The 19,778-nt window shown below is 45.6% G+C and overlaps 1 protein-coding gene across 3 annotated transcripts in view; it reads right to left on the bottom strand.

Moving 5' to 3' along the window:
• Window positions 1–19,778, bottom strand: part of TBC1D14 (TBC1 domain family member 14) — an 88,534-nt gene that overhangs the window by 43,318 nt on the left and 25,438 nt on the right. For all 3 annotated transcript variants that reach the window (XM_080928613.1, XM_080928614.1, XM_080928615.1), the window contains exon 3: window positions 6,192–6,312. In XM_080928613.1, the coding sequence (XP_080784739.1) occupies window positions 6,192–6,312 (121 nt within the window). The remainder of the gene's footprint in view (window positions 1–6,191; window positions 6,313–19,778) is intronic.

Here is a 19,778-nt window from a genome sequence, read left to right as displayed (position 1 = left end):
CTTACACCAAGGTTCCTGGCAGCAAACACTTTTAGTCTCTACCTGAGAGCACGTTCTTTTCCCCTTTGTTCTTGATACAAGATTCTGGGTTCACAGTTCTATTCTGTTAACAAGTCTAAAATATTCATTCCCTTGGTGAGTTTTTTTTAAAAAAAGGTTTTTATTGTATTTTTTAAAGACTTATTTATTTAATGTATGTGAGTGCACAGTTTCAGACACACCAGAAGAGGACATTAGATCCTATTACAGATGGTTGTGAGCCACCACATGGTTGCAGGGAATTGAACTCAGGACCTCTAGAAGATCAGTTAGCACTCTTAACCCACTGAGCCATTTCTCTAGCCCTCATTGTATTTTTAATTCTGTGTATGTGGGGGTTATGGGCAGGTGTTTATGGGTGCTGGCAGAAGCTCAAAGGGGGTATTGGCTCCTTGGAGCTTGAGTTACAGGTGGCTGAGCCTCCCAACCTGGATGTTGGGAACTTAACTCTGGTCCTTTGCAAGCGCTGTAGCTGCTCTGATTATTGGGCTATCACCTCTCCAGCCCCCTCAGTGGATTCTGATGAGAAATTCATAAACATTCAAATTATTATTCCCAATAAGTAATACACTGCTTTTCTCTTGGTAATTGTAGACTTCTTTGCCTTTACTTTGAGCAGTTGGGTTATAATTTGTCAGGTCATGAACTTCTTAGAACTTACCCTGTTTATGGAGTCACTAATTTGACTTAAATCCATAGGTTTATATCTTTTGCCAAATTTGGGACATATTCCTTTACTTATTCTAATATTTGGGGAGAGGGTAATGGATTCTTTCTCCTGGGATTTCAGTGACACAAATTTAAACTTCACTGATTCTAGATTCTATTTTTTTTTATTTTTGTTTTATTTGTTGGGTATATGACTGTGGGTGAATATAGGCATATCCATACAGAATCTAGGAATTCAACTCAGGTTGTGAGACCTGCGATACAAGCATCTGGACCTGCTAAACTGTCTTTATCTTGCTGGATCTTAAAACATTTTAGTAGCATCTCCTATGATCAAGATATTAATTTATTGACTTTACTTTGATCTGTACTGTTAGACTGATTTTAGACTGATTGCATTCAGCTGTGTTTTTCTGTTATAAATGTCCATTTATTTCTTATATTTTCTATTTCTCAACTAATGATTTTTTTTGTCTCTCACTTTCAAGAGTATCTACACTATCTGCTGGAGCATTCTTCTAATTTCTTCTTTAAAGTCTTACACAATCCCAATGTGTCGATTTTAGGATCAGTGTCTACTGATCATCAAAAGACAGCCCAGTCCTGAAGCCCAATAATTCCGAACGATGTTCTAGACCTTTCTTTTTAATATTTTTACATTTTATTTTGTGTGTATGTGCATTTTACCTGCATGTATGTCTGTGCCAAGGAAGTGGTGAACTTCCGTGTGGATGCTGAGAATCAAACCCAAGTCCTTTGCAAGAATAAGTGTTCTTAACCACTGAGCCAGTTCTCCAGCCAAAAGACTTTTAAAACATTATGTCCTAAGACATGATCTTGTATAAATGTTGACACTGTTGTAACCTATTTGGATTCTAGACATAAAGACCTACAAGTTCCAGCCAGCTTTCCTATCAAATTGATGTTCAAACTCAGTTTTCAGCACTTTTGACTCTGTCTTGCATGTGCACCACCCAGTGGCCAGTCAGAGATTTGCATATGCTCTATCCATCCAGTTCTACTTCGGTGATTTAGGGTCAGATCCTTGTACCCAGACAGACAGTGGCAGGAAATCCAGCAGTCATAACAACGTTAAAGAAATCACTTTCCGGCATACCTTTTTGCAATCGCTGAATGCCTTCTAGTTCCCCGACTCTCCCTGTTGTGGTTGAATAGCCACACACTTCCCACAACTGTGTTGGTAAGAGAGGTGCAATCTCCTTTTCTCATCAGCTTCCCCTCTTGACAGTGTTTGGCTCCTGTCAGACACCACAAGTGCCACCATGAGACTGTATGAGGGCTGGAGACTTGGCTCAGCTAACCCAGGCTCAACCCCCAGCACCCACATACATGGCTACTCAATACTGTCTAACTCCAGCCTCAGAGGTTCTAGCATGTCTTGGGCACCTCCTTGGGTACCAGGCACAGATGTGGTACACATACATATAGGCAGGCAAAATACATATGGAAAGCAAGACATTTTTCAGGGTTTTTATGAAATTTGAGGGGAAAAAAGTAAAATTTAAAATCCTTCTTCTCCCCCACCCCCCACATACTTCCAAAGAAATTCAAGTAAGGCAAAGCCAAGAAATGTGACTCAGATTGAATGAGATCAGGTGCCCTGGGCAAAGCACATAGAGCGCTTCCATGACAACATAGGCCTAAGCTGGAAATTGCAATGGCATCCCTTGACCAACTCTGGGCAAAATACACCACATACACTGTTTTAGGTTAGAGCAAGACAGTATTCTAATGCCCAGGCCACATCTGAAGAGACCCAAAAGAGACAACTGCCCCAGGGTCACACAAGTGCAAGAAATCCAGCTCTTGACTAGTGTGCACACCTTCCTTCTTCTCTACCACAGAGTTGGCAGCCACATTAGAACACACTCTCACTGCTGGTGCCTGGGACACCACGCACTGTGTGCTGCTACACAACGCACTCCAACAGTGCCTATGTGCAGAGGCCAAAACACAACTTTCGGGAGTCAGTTCTCTCCTCCATAGTGTGAGTCTCGTAGACTGAACTCAGGGAATTAGACTTGGCAGTAAATGTTCTCCCTCCCTCCCTCCCTCCCTCCCTTCTTTCCTTTTTTTCCTTCCTTCCTTCCTTTTCTTGGTAGTCCCTCTACCTACTCAAGACAGGGAGGGTTTCTTTGTGTGGGCCTAGTTGTCCTGAAATTTGCTCTGTAAACCAGGCTGGTCTGGAGCTCAGAGATCCACCTGCCTCTGCCTCTCAAGTGCAAGAATTAAGGGCATACACCACCATCGCCTGGCCCAAAGTTATGTTCTTAAAGCACCATTTGATGATGCTTCTCCAAAGAAAATAATTCTAGAAGGAAGAATGGGGAATTCTGAGAATCCTTGATTATGTTTTAGCTCTAAACAGAGTTACTGTCACTGTCTCAGATCACATGTATGGACAATCAAGGATCCAACTCTGGCTTCTGTAAAGTCAGAGCTAGCAAGAGTGACAGAATCCAGCTCAAGCCAGTGGTGCCCAAAGTATTCTCCCTGACTCTCTCCCTCTCTGGCTTTGCTAGGTTGGGGTCAGACATAAGATATGAGAGGGCAGAGACAAAGCATATACAAACAGGTCCCAGGCAGGACTGTGTGACTCATGCATAGGGGCACAGGAACTTTCTTCATTACTGATGGCTAAAGCCAAAGGTTCTCAGAGAACCATGTTCCTGCACATCCAGCTGGGCCCCACAGACCAGTTCACCAATGAAGCAAGTGATCTCAAGAGCCATATGGATGCCTATTAACATAAATGTCACTCCTTCTTAAGTGCAGAAGAAATAACCTTACTTTATATCCTAGGAAAGTTATAACAGAGTTTTGCATACAAACTTATATTTAATTGTATGCTCGATTAATAAGTCTCCATAAGGACGAAAAAATCAAAATGTAATTTACAAAAGAGTTGGTGCACACCTTTTAATCCCAGCACTCAAGAGGCAGAGTCAGGAGAGTCTACAGAATGAATTCCAGGCCAGCCAAGGATACACAGAGAAACCCTGTCTTAAATATATTTTCCCCTAACACCGATAACTTTAGTGAATTTCCCAGGGAAATAGGGAAATATTCTAACAAATTTAATTTGCAAAGACATTATAATGCACTGTATGGAAACCCATCTTATTCTTGCATACCCTAACAGTCATCAGTCCTGTCCTTGGCACTCACGACCTCAGGCAGAACAGGTGCCTCTTCTCCATAGTGGACTTGCAAGTGAGCTCAGCACACTCAGCTAAGGAAGGCCCTCCGGCCAGAGAGACCAGCACACCACTCATGTCACAGCCCCCCTCTGTTCCCCAGGCTCAGCTCTCAGGACTCACATCAGGCACCATCTGTCCAGCCCTGGCTCCCGACCGCCTGCAATGGTATTCCGGCTCTGCCACTCTCTATTATGACTCTGCACAAGTCACTCAACCTTGGCACCTCCATGCTTCCCCAGTCAGCTGAAGACAATCACTGTATCTTCCTTATAAGGTGGGGTGGTTATATGGGCAAGAGAAGGAAATGCTAAGGGTGAGGGGAGAGCTACAGAACACAAGAACAGAAAACGCAATAGGGGAACATGCTGTGTTTACTTAAAAATATATACATAACTGTATGTGTACACATATATAAATAACCTAAGTGATGCTCATTTGAGGTGATCATGCTCTCCCTGACAGCCATAGACTAACAAAGACCCCAGTGCCATGTATGAGAACCTTTCCTTCAAATTTTTGGTCAGGGGAGTCCACGAAACTTCCCAAAGAATACAAGCTATTGCCAATGCCTTTGGTTGTCTCCCAGAACTTACATAAGACATTACTAAAGACACTACATACTTCAGACAAAGAACAGTTGGAGGAATCTAGCTGGAACTCACCTGAGGACTAGCACTCATAGTATTTGAAGGTGCTATGTAAGCTGCCAAGGGAGGTAAACAGTTAAAAGTCCTCCTCAGCTGCAAAACCTACAAATGACAATGACCAGTATGGCAAGATACACCCAAGGGCTCCATGGTGGCCCTTTATATCTGAGGAGCAGCCAACAGCCACCTCACCGGACTTAAGGCCCACTTCATAGGAGGGAATTCCTGCCAGCCTTGTATACCTGGTCAACTACCCATGTCTGGTGAGGTCATGGGCCCTACAAGACAACTACTAATGTCACCTTATAAACCAGCATAGTTCCCAGTTGAGTTCTAAATACCCACAGGCAAAGAATCCTTTTTACAGCAGGTGGACCATTGCAGAAAGCTACAATTTAATCAAAATGCAAGAACAGCTGATGGATGGTAGGACAGCCAGTCCCAGCTGATGCATCTGTAACACAACCAACCCAACACCTAAGGCTCAGGAACATCTATAACACAACCCCACACCTAAGGCTCAGGAACATCTATAACACAACCCAACACCTAAGGCTCAGGAACATCTATAACACAACCCCACACCTAAGGCTCAGGAACATCTGTAACACAACCCCACACCTAAGGCTCAGGAACATCTGTAACACAACCCCACACCTAAGGCTCGGGAACATCTGTAACACAACCCCACACCTAAGGCTTAGGAATATCTGTAACACAACCCCACACCTAAGGCTCTGGAACATCATGGCTCATTATTCAAAATAAACTAGAGATACAATGTTACAGATTAAAACTAGCATATAGTAACCCCTCAGCACACAATCCCCACATCAACTGTGCCATCTTAAGGAGAAAGACCTGCCTACTTTTTGTGCTCTCCCTTAGGTGGACCATGTCCTTTCTCAAACCCAGTGTCAGTCATGAGGACTAGCACTTAGTTGGTTCCCAAGATGACAGAGAGAATAGCTAACTGCCAGTGAGCATAGATCTAAGGTGGGGAGAAAGCTGCTGAGGACAGTTACTTGGCCAACAGCAGACCTTCAAGGTAACCAGGTTCAGAGCTTCAGAGAACTTGCTGGTGCTAAAAGTCAGGGCTGTCACCGTTTGGCCTGGGCTCCACCCTGATAAGATAAGCAGGTGCTCCAGCTGCAGACATGAGGAGCAAGGAAGTCAGTGGGATTTTAGTATAGGCCTGGTCTAGCGTAGCCTTGTATCTCAAAGCAAGCAACATCTAAGTAACCAAGGGGCAAGATCCTCCCAGAGCCTGGGAGCATGGTGGCCTAGCCTGCATGTTCCAGAGCAAAATGAAGGATTTAAGCGCCAAGTTGTGTAGAGACTGCTTTAGTATCAAGCACAATAAAGTTTGATTATAAGCACATCTGCAGCTGTTACTGGAAAGACTGACTAAAATTTATCAAGTATCTGAACTACCCTATGTACATGATACAATCTGTAAAGAGTTGAAGAGAGTTAGAACCCAGCAGACATTGTATTCAGATTTCAGTTTAAGATCCCAGGCACCCAATGAACACAGAGAGCTTTCCAACTTCAAGCCTCAGTGAGGGTTACCTGTGTGGTTAATGAGCACACACTGCCCACATCAATGGCTTACCTTTTGTGTTTTCTTTGAATCTTTCTGAGCAGTCTCTCGAAGTGGGACTTTTCCAAACAGCTTCCATCCCAAATCTCTCTGTCTATCAAGTCTTGCATTTTGCTTTCTAGCAAGCAAATTCCTATAGAAAGAAAAGAAAAGGGCTAGGCCATTTCTGGGTGTTTGGAGAGACACTAGGACAGCCAGGGCAGGCTAACACGAACAAATCAAACTTTGCTTTGAGAGGGCCTCTGTGCAGTGAGCACACATTAACACCTCAGACTTAGTTTGCACACACACAGAACTACACCAACACAGATCTCAGATACAAGCTTGCTGTAGTCAACTACTATGTGTACCAATTCCGCTATTTAGAATTTTTTTAATGTATTCAATAATAAAGTAAGTCAGCAAAAGTCAGCCAGAGTACGCTGAATACCTGGCTCTGCCAGTCACTATCAGTGAGTCTGGACCAGGAAAGTAACCTGAGTCTCAGCTTCCTGAGTGGCAGAGACCCCATTTGTGATCCACAGGTTCATTTACAAACTGACATTTCAAGAACAGCGTCTTTCAGATCAGAGTTGCTTTAGTAGCTGCCCTCTGGCTGTCCTCGGCTTAAATTATCTACAAGGTGATCCATACAGCCACCAAGGGTCAGAGAAACTCATTCCTGAGATGGTCACAAGGTCTTCTCTACCAACAATATGTACACAAAAGCCCCCAAAACTACAGATCCTAACTGGCAGGGTAAATAAGCCTGGTTCTCAGCTACTGTACAAGCACAGCCAGGCAGTCATAAATGCAAATGGCTTCCAGGCTAGCCCCAAAAGAAGGTATGCCTGCAGTTTTCCAGTAAGTTTAAAAACATCAAAACAAACGCTTCAAAAAAGAATAAATAGTCATGGTACCATAAACCTATGATCCCTGAATTTTGGATGCTGAGGCAGGAGGATTACTGTTTAATTCAAGTTCAAGGCCAGCCTGGGCTTTAAGATGAGTCTGAGGCCAGCTTGGGCTGCAACACAGCAAGACATTGTCAAAAGAGGGAAAGAGATGGGAGGGGACTATGAGAATGAATTGGTTTCATGTTTTCTTCCCATGTTTCTGTTCTGACTGTATTAGAACCCATTTCAGAAATGGTTTCACAGCCCAAAATATTTGTACAAACAAACAAACTAACTCACTTTGGGCTCTCTAGAGTTTCAACACATTCACCATCTAAGGAGGATTTATGCAATTTAAACCCCGGGCACCCACAGATACTAAGAACATGGGATACCTAGAACCCAAATTACTGGAAGGGTTACGTATGCCTGAAGAGGAGCTGACAGAGATGGTGAAACAAGCCACAGGGAAGGGAAGGCTGCGCACTGGCAGCAACCAGAAGGACAGTACTGCATGTTCAGGGAAAGAATCTGAGACCTCACAGAGCAACCAAGGAATGGGATGTGTAAAGGGGTGGGAACCTAGTTCTTGCATTTATGTCTTGGGAGGCTGAGCACAATGCTATTCACTGCAACAACAGGAGCAGAAGATGAAAAGCAGCACTTGAAGATACGCTGAGACTGTACGATGGAAGTGCAGACAAAACTAAAGAGTATCCAGATTCAAAGCTGCTTAATTAATGTCAATCTAAGATCTTAGACTCATTAACAAACCAAATTGACAAACTCATGGAAAGCACCTTGAATATATTATTGTTTTATAGTTAACACCTTGAAAACCCAAAGCACCTTGAATATATTATTTTTTTATAGTTAACACCTTGAAAACCCTAAATTGCAATGCTACATATAAAATGGTTCTGCATGCAAGTGCTCCGAACACACAAATGCTTTTCAGACTAGTGTGCATCACATGACCAACGCAAATGCTTTTCAGACTAGTGTGCATCACATGACCAAAGCCAGTGCCCAGCCAGGCACTGTAAGCACGTAAGAAGCAAGCAAACACAAGCCAGAACCCTGTCACCCTGGGCAATCCTCCTGCCAGGGTCTGTCAGCACCTTCAGGACATGGTTTAAAACCCATACACATACTACCAACCTTGCCTAGTATTCAACAGCTCCTTTCCAAGGCTATGTCACCATCTGCCCACACTACCCATGGGACAGAGAGCTAGGAGCAGCTCTATTCAAGCTTTAGGCTGACTTTAGGGGGTCAGCCTCTGCCTAGCAAAAGAGCCTTGAATGTGTCCAAAGCTGCCAGCACTGTTTCCATAGCACTCCTTACTTCCTGCTGTCTTCAACACAGGCTCTTTCCCTCCCCTCTGCTTTCTGTCACTAGCAGGAGGGCAGGGAAGTCACCTCTATATTCCCAGAGTCTATCTAGCAGGCAGGAGGTTCTCAGCATGTTTGTTGGTAACTGGAGAGGCCACCATGTGTGTCTGCAAAGAGGCAAGAGTGGGGGATAAAAAAGCATGGCTAACAACTCTTGAGTTTAATACTAAGTGTCAGACAAAAAGGCTCAAGTGTGGAAGGCTGGTCTCCTCCAGCTAGTGGCATTACTGAAAGGTGATTGATTTTATCAATGGGTTAATCCACTGTTAAATTCACAGCTGAATGGACTATTCATTAGGAGTCCAGGCCTCTTTAAAAGTAGGCCAAAGGGGGTGTGTTCCTGAAGGGTGTATCTAATCCCTGACCCACAGTTCAGAAGCAATGGAGCCAACTGACTTGGAAGCAAAGCCTCTGAAACTCTGAAGCAAAATAAATCCTGCTCCCATGTTGTTTTCCTCAGGTGTTTGTCACGGAGCCTAAAACATGACTAACATACATGTACACACAGTCACACATGCTAAAGATAAGGAGTCAGCAACCCTGCTTCTACCACAAGATCAACAAAGACCTGAGGGCAGAGGCAGGAGAACCTAGGAAAGAAGGGGCAATGAAGGGCTGAGGGGAGTAAAGTGCTTGCCATATGTCTTAATCAGGATTTCTATTCCTGCACAAACATGACCAAGAAGCACGTTGGGGAGGAAAGGATTTATTCAGCTTACACTTCCACATTGCTGTTCATCACCAAAGGAAGTCAGGACTGAAACTCAAGCAGGTCAGGAAGCAGAAGCTGATGCAGAGGCCATGGAGGGATATCACTCACTGGTTTGCTTCCCCTGGCTTGCTCAGCCTGCTTTGTTATAGAACCCAGGTCTACCAATGGCACAGCCCACAATCGGTCCTCCCACCCTTGATCACTAGTTGAGAAAATGCCTTACAGCTGGATATCATGGAGGCATTTCCTTGAGGGAGGATCCTTTCTGTGATAATTCCAGCTTGTGCCAAGTTGACACACAAAACCAGCCAGTACAACTGACCGCTTGACAACTTGACACACAAATATCACTATTAAGCCTCAACCCTTACTTCCTTATTCATCCCCAAAATCTAAATAACTTTAAAAGCCCCACAGTCTTTATAAATTCTTACATATTAAAAATTCAATCCCTTTAAAATATTCAATCTCATTTGAAATTCAAAGTCCTTTTACAATTCAAAGTTTCTTAACTGTGGGCTCCACTAAAATACTTCCTTACTTCAAGAGGGAAAAATATCAAGTCACAATCAAAAGCAAAATCAAACTGTACTCTAATTGTCCAATGTCTGGGATCCACTCACAATCTTCTGGGCTCCTCCAAGGGCTTGGGTCACTACTCCAGCTCTGCCCTGTATAGCACTCTAAGCTCAAGTTGATCTACTCTACTGCAGCTGCTATTCTTAGTAATCATCCAATGGTATCTACAATACACTGGAGTCTTCCACTGCAAGTAGGCTTCACCAATAGTCTCTCATAGGCTCTCTTCATGATGCCAGGCCTCAGATCCTTTGCATGACCCCTTTAATTCTGGGCCATCAACCTCAACTGAGGCTGCACCTTCACCAATGGCCTTCCATGGCCTCTCACTGTGCCAAGCCTCAGCTGTTCTTCATGACCCCGTCATACCTTCAAAACCAGTACCACCTGGGTGACTCTTACACATTACCAAGTACAGCTGCTGCAGGAGGTACAACCTTGGCTATCTCTGGAACACATCCTCTTTGTGCTCTCAGAAAACACTTCCCAGAAGATTTCACCTCAGTGATGCTGGTCTCTTCTTAATCACCTCTAATTTCTTAGCTCCAGCTGACCAGCATCAATAGTCCCAGTAATGCAAAAGTTTCACTTTAGTAGTTCTGGTGTCTTGTTAACCACAGATGATTCTTCAGCCCCAGCTAACCAAAACCACAGAATCTTCACAATCAAAACAGCAATAGCCCTGATAAGAGTCTTTAATCTTCCCTCTGAAATTTCACAAGCCAGGCCTCCATCTTTTGCACTATTCTAAACATTATCTTCCAAGCTCTTACAGAACATCCAACAGAGCTCTTAACATTCCAATAGCTCAAAATTCCAAAGTCCTTCCATAGTCCTCCCAAAAACATGGTCAGGTTGTCACAGGAATACCCCACTATGCTGGTACCAATTTGTTTTAGTCAGGGTTTCTATTCCTGCACAAAACATCATGACCAAGAACAAAGTTGGGGAGGAAAGGGTTTATTCAGCTTACACTTCCACATTGCTGTTTATCACCAAAGGAAGTCAGGACTGGAACTCAAGCAGGTCAGGAAGCAGGAGCTGATGCAGAGGCCATGGAGGGATGTTACGTACTGGCTTGCTTCCCCTAACTTGCTCAGCCTGCTTTCTTATAGAACCCACAACCACCAGCCCAGGGATGGCACCACGCATAATGTGCTGGCCCTCCCCTACTTGATCACTAGTTGAGAAAATGCCTTACAGCTGGATCTCATGGAGGCATTTCCTCAAGTGAGGCTCCTTTCTCTGTGACAACTCCAGCTTATGTCAAGTTAACACAAAACCAGCCAGTTCAACAAACATCAGGACCCCAATCAGATTCTAGAACTTAAATGAAACACCAGGCATGGAGCACATTCAGGAAACAAGGCGATAGCCCCTGGAGTTGATGTGTGGCCTCCACATGCATACACATACAAAAGAAGGGGCAGTGGAAGGTGAGGACTGGAGATGCCAGGGGACAAAAGGCACCCACTATGCCCTTGGGGAGAACAGAAAGGTGGGAGACAGTTTGCAGGGTGTCGACTACAAAGAAGTACTTGAGAGAAAACAGCTCACATAACTGCTAGACTCATTTGTTGTTCTGTATCCCTAGAAAATTATGGCTCCTTGGTGAAAAGATATATTTGTGACTCAAAGAGGAAAGCTACCCTCCTTGAAGCATTAGGGACGGATAGCCACAGCCCCCCACCCCACCCCCTACAGTGGCCTGAGCTAGCTACCAACACAGTCCAGGGCCTGTAGCCCTGCTTCGAGTCCACCACACTGCCTACATGGCGCCCTGACCGCCTCAGAGTCCAGATCACACGTCCTGTGTGTTCACTCCTCTGCCTGGTATGAGCCGGTCTTAGTTTCTCGTTTCTCACTTCTTCCCAGATGCTCCCTCAAATCTCCCTTCCACAAAGGAGGAGGCACAGAACCTCTTCCTAAAAGCATCAGTCTGGGTAAGAAGCTCTCTGCAGGCTGGGACTGAGCAGCCTACGGGCTCCACTCCTGCCATATTTCCTGTGGCCTCAACTGTATTCAGGGATAGAAAGTGCCAGGTAAAGGATGGCCTCTTTCTAGTAGCCAGCTTGCTGCGACCCAAGAAGAGGCCTATCCTACCTATGACCAAGTCCTGGCCCTTTCTTTCGCTATCCTTCAGGCACTGTCCGGCCCTGGACCCAAGGCCCCAAATACACCCAACAAGCAGCATCCTCTGAAGGCAGAAATGACTCACACTAGCCCTGTCCTCTCATCCTGCCAGTGACTTGACCCTGTTTTTAGGGGGCATGTGGCCTGGCTCCATCTCCATCCCTATTCCACAGGCTGCTCCCCATGTCCAGTGAGGAGTTCTGCAAATAGGTGGCATGAATGTTAAGTGAGGTGGAGGCAAGAGCTTGATACAGCAATATTCTTGGCCTGCAGCAGAGCTGTTCCCACCATCAGATGTTTCTATGGTTCTCCGCTGAGCAGGCACTGGACAGCAGGGACTGTTCATGCCACACCCCTACCACCACCACCACGGCAGTACTCAGCACTCCCAAATCACAGAAAGTGAGCTAGTTCATGAGAACAGGGTGTCCCCAAAGTAGGTGGTCTCAGAAGCAGTAGTCAGAACATCTCTAGCAGCCCCAGAAGCTGCCTGCAGCGAAGTGATCCCAGAACCCCACTGAAGCTGTCTCAGCCTCTCAGACACTAAGACTGTGGCAGTGGAGGAAGTTGATGGAGCCACATCAAGTACAGGGGACTAAGTAGGACTCTAACATTAGGAAGCGAGGGTTAAACAACCATGGAGAGGCAAAGCTGGACCGTAGCTGTTTTAGAGAGTGGCTGGGAAAGTCATTATTTTCATCTCAGTACATCATTAATGACGCAGGAAAAGATACAGACACCCAAGACAAAGTAGTGTTCAAAATAGTACTGTGCCAGTTTCTGGGAAACAAGAAAAAAGTTCATAGGTACAATGTGTGAAACACACAGGGTGTCACTAGAATTGGGAACAAGACAGTTCCTGACACATTTCACCAGGGGCCTACTAGATTCCAGCATGAAGATGTAGGACCAGCATGCGCTGCCTCCTCCAATCCTGGAGCCACCTAGAGCACCCTGTACAGCAGAAAGTACATATAACACAGACACTGAGAAAAAGGCAGGGGAGACTAAGAGCCAGATACGGAGAACAGCGTCAACTCGGAGACAGACCCTCTCCCTACCTACAGCCAGCACTGTACAGCAACAGGGTCAGAACCGGAACCTCAGAGGGCGCTGCAGTGAAGTGTGTTCACTGAAATGTCATAAAGAGTGAAAGCCAAAAGTTTAAGACATATTTATATAGCTTTGTGAAGGGCAATGGGCATTTTCTTAGAGAATGAGAATTATCTGTTGTCACAGCAAAAGCCAGAGTCCTAACAGTATTAGGACTTGTCCAGGGGTGAACTCCCTGCCAACAGGCCCATCTCTGAAACAAGTTACTAGATATGACATGCAACTTTCCATCGCAAACGTCACTGTACTTCTTAAACTGTGAACCACGTGAATGTATCACCTAGTCTGAGGTTTGTAAACAACAAACAGCCACTGCAAAGCCAGGTGTTTCTGTCACTACAAAACAAAACACTCTTGCATTTCTCCCCAACATCTCTCCCCACAGCATCTATCTCTCCCCCACACATCACTCCCTCACTGCATCTCTACACACACACACACACACACACACACACACACAGCATCTCTCCCCCTAAAAAAAAAGCAAAACTCACAGGCAATCAAGTCCCAACGAAGCACTTGAGTTTTCTGCAGCCCTGCAACACACCCATTAGTATAAATGAGCCCATCGTGCTCTGTAGAAGTGGCCTTAAACAAGAGTGAAATTAAAGACAAAATGAAATTACTCAGTGACACTTTCCAGGCACCACAGACTGAAGTCTTTTGAGAGAGGAACTAAACAAGCTTGCACAGCTGCTGACCTATTAGGTTTGACTCAGATCGTTCACTCGGGCATAACCCTTTCCCTGCCTCGTGGGCAGTATGAGCAGCCTGCAGAGGGGCTCGATGAAGAACACCTCAGGAACTTTTTCCCGAGCCTTTCATGTTGTACTTCCAGGAGGCTGAACTCTGCTCAAATCTAAACACACTAGTAGCAGGGAGAAGGCCCCAGCCTTCACACCAAAGCTCACTGGGGGAGTGGCAGGGACCAAGGGCAAAGCATTCAGTGGAGCAGATCCAAGAAGATCAAGGACATTTGAGGGTTAGCCAGAGCTGGACCTGTACCCTAGCTCTAACCTTTCTCTTTTCCATCATTCACACAGGGGAAGAGAGGAGGACAAGACAGAGATCATGACACTTGGTATGCTATCAAACAGTTCTCATTTCTCTCACTCTCCATCCCCAGCCAGTATGTATGTGTTGTTTTGTTTGTTTGTTTGTTTGTTTGTTTGTATGTAGGTAAGACACATCTATTAACCTCTATTTCCACCTCCTAGAGCCACTAATATCAGGATGCTTAAGAGATAACAACCTACCCAGATCCAGCTACAAATACAAAGCCGTTAATACTGTGCTAAGAAGGCAGCTACCAGGGTGACTGCAGGTCCAGCTTAAAATGCAGGCCCCGTGGAGGCCCTCTTCAGCAGGTATCTGGACAGCAGCACATCTCAAGATGTGTATCAGACTCTATGCTCAGCTGCTGGTGGGACAAAGCACAAGAACACTATCTGCCCCCAGGAGCCTCAAAATGTGGGAAAACCACAGGACCAGCCACTCTGTTCAGATTCCCATGTTAACTCTGAACCTCCACCCCTTGACTTTCCAAGATTACACCTAAAACCACAGGTTCTTCTCCCAGGAATGCACCAAGCACTGCTCCACCAGCAGCCTGGATTCCTCCATGATGGCCAAGGAGGAAGTATCCAAAGACAACAGGAGCCAGAAGCTTTGCACTGGAACAAGAAAAAAGAAGCACAGCTTCAAGACAATAGAAATGCCCATCATGGTGTCACAAGGAAACCTGAGTCACATACATGGCAAGTTTCACCTTCATCTGTCCAAACACTTCCCGACTGACACAGATGTCCAGACAGATACTGACCTTCTCTGCATGCTCCTCTGGCATGGATCTCCTGCCCCACAGGAGTTACCCCCGTGGCCTCTGGCTAAGATCAGTAGTAATATCCCAAGGTGTTGGGTACCCAAAACCGCAGTCAGGCCTCCCCAAGTCAAGTGAGGAAATAAACGGCATCTCCTCGAAGGACGTGACCCACAAGTCTGGGTTTTCTCTCAGTGTACGTGATAAATGGCTGACTCCTATCAGAAGAGTGGTTTTCAGCACAGGGAACCATTCTCCTGTTCCGTTCCACTTCTAAGTAAAGACAGAGGGACGGGGCAGCTTGCTCACTGTCCACTCTTTTATGCAGATGCCCTCATTCCTCTATCGCCTGCTTGCAGAATCAAACGGGTAAGGAAGAGATGGTGTTCCCGGTAAGAACCCAGCCACACTAACTCAAGCAGCTTAGGCACCTGTCTACTTCAAGACAACTGTACAGTGAGGGCAAGCTCTGTTTTCTTTTAGAGTGCTTTTCAATGTGAACTACTGTTTGAATATTGTTTGTTTTAGAAATCTCTCTCTCACACACACAGACACACACGGAGGGGGTGAGGGAGAGAGATAGAGAGATATACACATACACAGACACCTGGGGTTCCTGGCTTCTCTTGGAATATCCTATGTGGGCACACTGGCAGCACAGGGAGCCAGAGCCATGGCAGCCTGTAGGGTTTGTTGGCCTGTAGCACCCGGCACTGCCCCCATATTTGTCACATTGCTAACACAGCGTTTCAGTCATCTGTTTTTAGGGAGGACCTGACCCAGAGTTTTAGGAACTCTCTAAGCTTTGCTAGCTTAGACAGGAGAGATCCTTCAAGAAAAAAAAAAATTAATTGTGAACACAATCAGGGATAAATGAGAGCTTCTGGGGACTAAGAATCATTAACACTGCCCCACATTTGGTCACAGCACTCTGGCATGTGAAGTATGGCGCATGTCAGCAGCCAGGGACACTCTAGCAAGCACTTAGAGCCAAAGTCCGTACCGAAGTTAAATGCCTCTGGCCTTATAAGTACTGTTGCACTTGTCCTCTTCAACTTTTTGGATAGACTGAAAACAAAAGATGGTTTCAAAGCGTATGAAATGCTCACGGACACGATACATGCAGGGCTGCACCTGGCCCTGCCCTCAGAAGGCCGTCACAGAGAACATGGGACAGTGTCAACCTAGTACTTCACCAGGGTGCAAAGCTCCCACGGCTGCCTCTGCCAGCTGCTGCTCCATCTCTACTGCCCGCACAGCTCCTGGGTACATACACAATAACACACCTTTCAAGGCACTGGGGACACAGTTCAGGCTCCATGCCCAACACATCATTAACCAAGGCACTGGAGCATGCCTGTAATTCCAGCACTCAGAAGGTGGAAACAGAGGGACCAGAAGTCTACGTCATGCTTAACTACTTGATAAGTTTGGGTCCAGCCTGGGCTACAGAAGACTGTCTTAAAAATCTTGACCAGGGGATTTGGATACGCGTTATAGAAGGGCTGCTACTGTACACTACTACAGAGGAAACCAGGCTCTAGAGGCTGGCTGAGTGGGTGGGTGGATAGCAGCCCCTGGCCTGGTGGAGCAGGTTCAACCAGCCAGGCACTCCCGAGGGATTTCTAAAACTGCTGAGGTGTCAAGGAAGTGAAGCTTCAAAAAGACCTCCACCCTCGGGCACTGCAGCCATCACTCCTTCCCCCTTCCGCCTGGCTCACGATATCAGAATCCAAAGCTGCACTGCAGCACTCATCCCCAGGAGAGCTGCTGGCCCATTTCTAGTCACACTACCTGTTACAGCCTGGAACTGACCAGGCACTTGTCACACATTTTACTTTCCCCTCCCGTCATCCAGCCACCAAACAGACACAAAGAGGCCAACAAGAACCTAGAGAGGCAGAAAGAAGATGGCTGATCCTCTCCAGCCCATCATAGTGTACTTCTACCTTGAAAGCTGACGTGCATGTGCAGCTAGTCGTCGCTAGCCTTGCTTTGAGAAAGCAGGGAAACAAAGCTCGCCCACTTCAACAGTTACAGGGCTGCTACACAGACACATTTTCCTCAGCAATCCCACACTTCACAGAAACCAAGTAAGAACTCTAGTAGAGGTCTAGGTATGTCTGCACTAACATGCTCCAAAGAGCTGTATCCCCAACATCGCCCCTAAACATGAGTGAGTGTGTCCATTTTAAACAGGGACCCCAAGGAAACCTCCCTACCATATCAAGGCCATCGAGTTACCTCACATCAAATCCTCCACCACAATGAGAAACACCCTGCTCTGGTTGTCCCCAGGTACACAGCTAGAAGGGCATAACAGCCACTCACCTGTCCATGAGCAGAAACAAGGGGGACACAGCCATGATTCTACTGTGACCACACAGTTCTGGGGGACCAGCCACAGATGCTCCGAACCTCCTGGTGCCTCATGCCTGGCAAGCCTCAGTGTCAGGGCCACACCAATGTCCTCCTTCTGCCTCTTCTGAAAGGTGAAGACTTGCAGGAAGGAGCAGACCAGCTGGAAGGGCAGGGGTGGGGCACCTCCCATGTCACAGGAAGGGTGGGGGCAGAGAGGCAGGCAAAGCAGAGCAGCAAAGTGCATAGGTCCCCAGGCCAGGACACAGTGCTAGCACAAGTCAAACAAGAAGGGACAGACACATTTCTGACCATAGGCTCACCATCACTTCACACTCAGAAGTACTACAGCACTGTCCAAACTGCCATCCAACAACACCCGTGACCACACTGTGCTGGACGGAGGGCAGTGTTAGGCATGCAGGTGGGTCAAGTCGTGTGCCATGCCCAAATACATCTTTGAAAACCAACACTGAAGAAATCCCTTCCCATTCACAACTGCAGACACTGTTTTAAAAAACAAAACAGAAGCCAGGCTATGGAGCTGCACACCTTCAATTCCAGCACCTTGAAGGCAGAGGCAGGCAGATCTGTGAGTTCAAGGTCAGCCTGGTCTGTGGAGTGAGTTCTAGAATAGCCAAGGCTACACAAAGAAACCCTGACTCAAAAAAAAAACAAAAAACAAAAAAACCAAAAAATAAACAAACGAACAAAAAAAAAAAAAAAAAAAAAAAAACCAAACCAAAACAAAACAAAACAAAACAGAAGCTAGAAATGACTCAGTGGTATTTAGTACTTCCTGTTCTTCTACAGGACTTGACTTTGGTTCCTCAACTCCAGCTTCAGGAAATCTGACATCTTCTTGCCTCCATTGGTGAAGGAGTTCAAGGTCCTCCTTGGCAGCATAAGTCTAACAGCCTGGGCTACTGAGACTCTGTCTTAAAAAAACAAAACACCCTACATGTGATGATTCATAAACCCAACAACTCCAGAAGCTGAGGCAGGAGGGCCAAGCATATGAGATCAGCCTGAACTATACAGAGTCCCAAGACACACAGTGAGACCCTGGCTCAAAACCAAAAAAGATCTAACAACCTCAAGTTCAACAAGCACCTAAACTCTAAACCCACCAGCAGTTAGTACAGGTTGGCTCTTCCGGGGGCTGTCCTCAACTGAAAGGCCAACTGTCAGTCCTGTAAAAGCCCCTCCATAGCCAGTTGTCAGTTCTCTCTGCATTTCACAGAGAACCCCTGTTGTCTGTAGCCACACCAGAAATATCTGCTCAACAGCCAATGACTTTGTCTGGGACAAGGAGGTAGTGACTCCAAGGAAAGCAATGTCACTGGATACATTGTAGAAAGTAAGTGGGGAAGGGAGTTCATATAGTATAGGACAATAAAAAATGTTGTCTCCATAATTTTAAAATTCACACACAAAATATACTAGGTTCAGATGGCCTCACTGGCAGTCTTCCAAACAGAAAAGTAGACATACAGACACTTAAAGAACAAGCCTTTCTTAGTCCTTCTCCTTTCCAAGGCTCATCCCAAGAAAAGGCACTCAACAAACTCATTCACTGTACCTCAGAGACAGAATCTCCGCCTAGGCTACAAGAAGTCCCGGGCTCGCTCTGTAGTGATGGAGAAGGGGGCAGGGCATGCGTGGAGTATGAACAAATGTTAAAAGTCCCCTACACTGCACTGGAGTGGTCTACTACGGAATTCAGAGACAGTAAAGCTGATTTTGGGGGCATATATAGGTTAGTAAGTTTTAACATATCCATAGCTTCAGCTGCCAGAAAGGAGTATCTTTTTATTACATTTTTGTTTGTTTTGTGTGTAGAGGAGGTACCACAACATACCTGTGGACATCAGACCTACGGGAGTCAGTTCTCTCGTCACCTAAGGGGTCTTTGAGACTGAACTCAGACTGTCATGATTTGTAGCAACCACCCATCATCTGAGCTATCCAATCAGCCACAGAGAAAAATCATAAAAACTATCTGAGAACACAGAAGGAATATAAAATCATTAGAAAAATGCAATGGCACTCACACACACACACACACACACACACATACACACTATAAAAGCTAAAGGAGAAAACATAGCCAGCAATGGATGGAGAAAAGCTATTCAAAATAGCTTTTGTAAGGCAGGCATGCCTTCTTTAAGACTTTAAAACTAGGAATAAAAAGGAATGTCCTAGTTTGAGAAAAGATATCTAATAGAAAGCCATACATCTGGTCAGGGCTACAGCGATGCTGACCACACTCTCAGAGGACCAGGACCCCGGCAGGGACTTTGCTAGCACCACCTCAGTGCACCGAGGCTATAGAGGAAATGAGGAAGCAACAGGTAAGAAAAACAAAATGAGAGGTGACGGTCAGAAAGAGTCATGCACCGACAGTCATCACAGTCTAAGAGAAAAAATCCAAAGGGGTTTACAGATAAGGTATTAGGGTACCTGAATTTAGCAAGACCACAGGACTCAAATTGTATACATAAAAATTAACACTACTCAGAGTCACAGCTATATATTATATTATAAAACTATGGAAAAAATAGAATCTTGGAATAGTTTTGGATGTTTAACTTTGTATTTATTTACTTATTT

The sequence above is a fragment of the Micromys minutus genome (genome assembly GCF_963924665.1).
Source record: "Micromys minutus genome assembly, chromosome: 1".
Taxonomy (NCBI): Eukaryota; Metazoa; Chordata; class Mammalia; order Rodentia; family Muridae; genus Micromys; species Micromys minutus.
This window is presented reverse-complemented; position numbering and strand designations above follow the sequence as displayed.